The 3,074-nt window shown below is 30.4% G+C and overlaps 1 protein-coding gene across 1 annotated transcript; it reads right to left on the reverse strand.

Annotated features, from left to right (window-relative positions):
- Nucleotides 1-463: 463 nt before the first annotated feature.
- LOC130972257 (uncharacterized) lies at nt 464-2,094 on the reverse strand. The gene is made up of 2 exons (XM_057897166.1): nt 1,494-2,094; nt 464-941 (listed from the first exon to the last, which is right to left on the reverse strand). Exons 1-2 carry the CDS (start codon nt 1,577-1,579, stop codon nt 614-616), a joined length of 414 nt encoding a protein of 137 aa, XP_057753149.1. The 5' UTR covers nt 1,580-2,094; the 3' UTR covers nt 464-613.
- Between the last annotated feature and the right edge of the window lie 980 nt (nt 2,095-3,074).

The following is a 3,074-nucleotide window of genomic DNA, read 5'->3' on the forward strand; positions in this document are numbered from 1 at the left end:
AAGCTGAAGCAGGAATCTCCCTCAAGTTTAGCAGCAACACAGAAGATATCAATTTCAAAGCCTGAAATCAGACAAGAGCTTGGTCACAACGGATGATACAGAACAGTGCAATGTTGCCACATTTGTCTAACAAATAAAAATACGATTTGCTTCAGAGGTCTTACAGAATTTTCATATGGCAGTTGAAAAGCCGATCTCCATGTCGTTAAGGATTATGAAGGAAAGAAGTTTAGAGACTATGGTTTCTTGTGGTATTTGTAGTTAAAGGGAGATAGTGGCAAGCTTCAAATACATAAAGACATTATAGACATTCCAATATACATAGAAAGTGGAGGCTCAATCCTTTGTAGAAGACAAATATATGGCAATAGCAATCAACAGGAAATTTAAGCAACTTGCTTAAAGATAATCATAAATAACAAGTGGCAAATTTCAAAATAAACTACTTAAGTAACTCTATGCCTTCTTTCTGCTTTTTTTTTTTTTTTTGAGTACTACAAGTAATTGAGTAAGATAAAATTGATAGAATGACAAAGTGCATTTGGGAGGAAAAAGGAATAATTCTCCAAATTAAAGTGTTGCTGCCTTGCCTGATTTCCTTTAATTTCCATCTTCAACTTGCTGTTCCATGTCCGTAACACATGGTGACAAGTGCATAGATGGAGTCATAGTAGCAGAGCAATGTAAGCAATGATATAAGCACATTGATGATGAAGAACCCTAGAAATTGACCAGCGACGATGAGCCACAAGAGTGCTTCAAATGCAATCACACCTGAACCGTGGAACAGAATAGTAATCAAGGTGTTGGATCTGGGTGCCTCTTTTGCAATCTTGTGGCAAATTTGAGCCACCAAATAAATAAAGAAGGCTGGCTTGTGTTCTTGAAGAAGATTATTAGCAGCGGTTAAGTCTCCATGCATCATGGCAATTGTTGAACCACTTCAAAATGATAGCATGAAATGCCAAAAAAAATTTGAACAATTTAGAAAAACACTAACTACTTCAAATGGTAGCATATGCATCACCAATCCCAAGCTAAAGCTAAACAGAAACAACAATAACAAAAAAGCACCACCTAAGTTTTAAAAAACTAAAGGAATACTAATAACTAATGACATTTCTAACTTTTTTGATATGATTCTTATCATTTTCAAACAGAAAATTCAATTACACAAAGAAACCAACCACACCAACTTCAACCCTTGTCAAAATTCTCAAAACCCCAAACTGATATATACTTTTTAAATATTCAATACATCAGCGACGTTTTTAATGTAAAATCAAGTAATAAACCCTTAACAATACAAAAACAATCACTTTCATTCTTCATAATATCACAATAATAAACAGTAATCATAATAATAAACACAAAATCATCAAAACAAAATTTTAAACATAAAACCATCAAAACATAATTAAAAAATCCCTAAATCTAAACTAATACACAAACTAAATCTGAAAAAAATAAAAAGAAGGATGAGGACAACATACCAAAAAAGAAGGAGGCGGCTCTGGCGAAGTGGTGGCAGCACAAATAACGAAGTAGTGACGACAGTGACCAACCGGCAGGGCTGCATTATTAGATTTTAAAATAAATTAAAAAAATAATAAAAAAAAGGAGGACGATATATCTAGAGGAAGGTAGGAGGCAGCTCCGATGACATCAGTGCAGCAGTGGCGGCGGCAATAGTGGCGAGAGAGACGAAAATGGCGGTGATAGAGCAACCAACGCGATATTTATTCGACGAATATTTTTATTAGGATAATTTATTCGACGAATTTATTGTCAAATTCACCGATAAATTCGCTGTTAACATCAAAAACTAAATCCGACTGTATTCAACATTTTCTTATAGTGACGAAGAAGGAGATTTGGCGCTAGAGAGAGGGCTCAAGGGAATTAGGGTTGCTAGCTAGGGAGGTTGCGTGATTGGTTTAGGTCATGCGGATTGGTGGGTTGATTTTATATTAGGATTTCTAAGAACATCAATATGCTTCGGTTAAGATTTTCTCTGCTAGAACCAAAAATAGAACTACAAAAACTGCAAAAAAAAATATTTTTTTTGTTTTAAGATTTTAGATTTTTTCAGTTATTGATAGTTTCAGTTCGGTTGGTTGATTTTGTTTGAATTGGATCGATTTTAAACACGTATCCTTATATATATATATATATATATAGATTGACTATGTTACTATTAATTATGTACTCTTATATTTATTTATTGAGTAAAATAACAATTAGATCATCGAAATTTTCGATCTCAAACTAATTAATCTTTGAAAAAACATATAAATTAGGTCATCCACGATAACAAACAGTAGACATATATGTTCTTCCGTTAATAAATAGTGCAAAATAAAATGAAATTGCCATGTATTTCATTATTTACGGTGGTGCGTGTTCTATTGTTGCCACATGAACGTAGAAACGACGTAATTTTTATTAGTGAAGTATTTATTATATTTTGAGTTTTCATATAATATTTATCAACTGTTCTTTATTTATCATTGTGAGTTTTGCTCCAAAATTATTATCTGCATGACGATAATCTTTCATAAATAAACATGTTACAGTAGGTAACGGTACATATAAGCATCACTGTTAAGTTTTACATGATAAATTAATAGAATCATGTGTTCATCATTTGTTATCGTAGAGGACCAAATTGATACATTTTTTTAAGTAATAATTAGTCCTAAATTAAAATTTTCAAGAATCTAATTGTTACTTTATTATTACTTATATATTTTCAAAGAATTTTGTCTGCTTATATAATTTATAAGTCATATTACGTTTGCATTAAAAATTAGTTATTAGTTAAAATATAAAATATACATAAAAAATAAATAATTAAATAATATATGTATTAATAAAAAAATACTAATATATATTTATATGCAAATATTTGATAATAGATTTAGTACGTATACATCGTAACTTTTGATAATTTATATTTATATATACAAATATTAACTCTTAAATTCTTTTAAACAAATGGACTATTGGAGTGTATATTATGGTGTATGGTTTATTAGGATTTAAAATAATAAACCGTTAATAAAAAATTATTA

The sequence above is a fragment of the Arachis stenosperma genome, chromosome 1 (assembly GCF_014773155.1).
Source record: "Arachis stenosperma cultivar V10309 chromosome 1, arast.V10309.gnm1.PFL2, whole genome shotgun sequence".
Taxonomy (NCBI): Eukaryota; Viridiplantae; Streptophyta; class Magnoliopsida; order Fabales; family Fabaceae; genus Arachis; species Arachis stenosperma.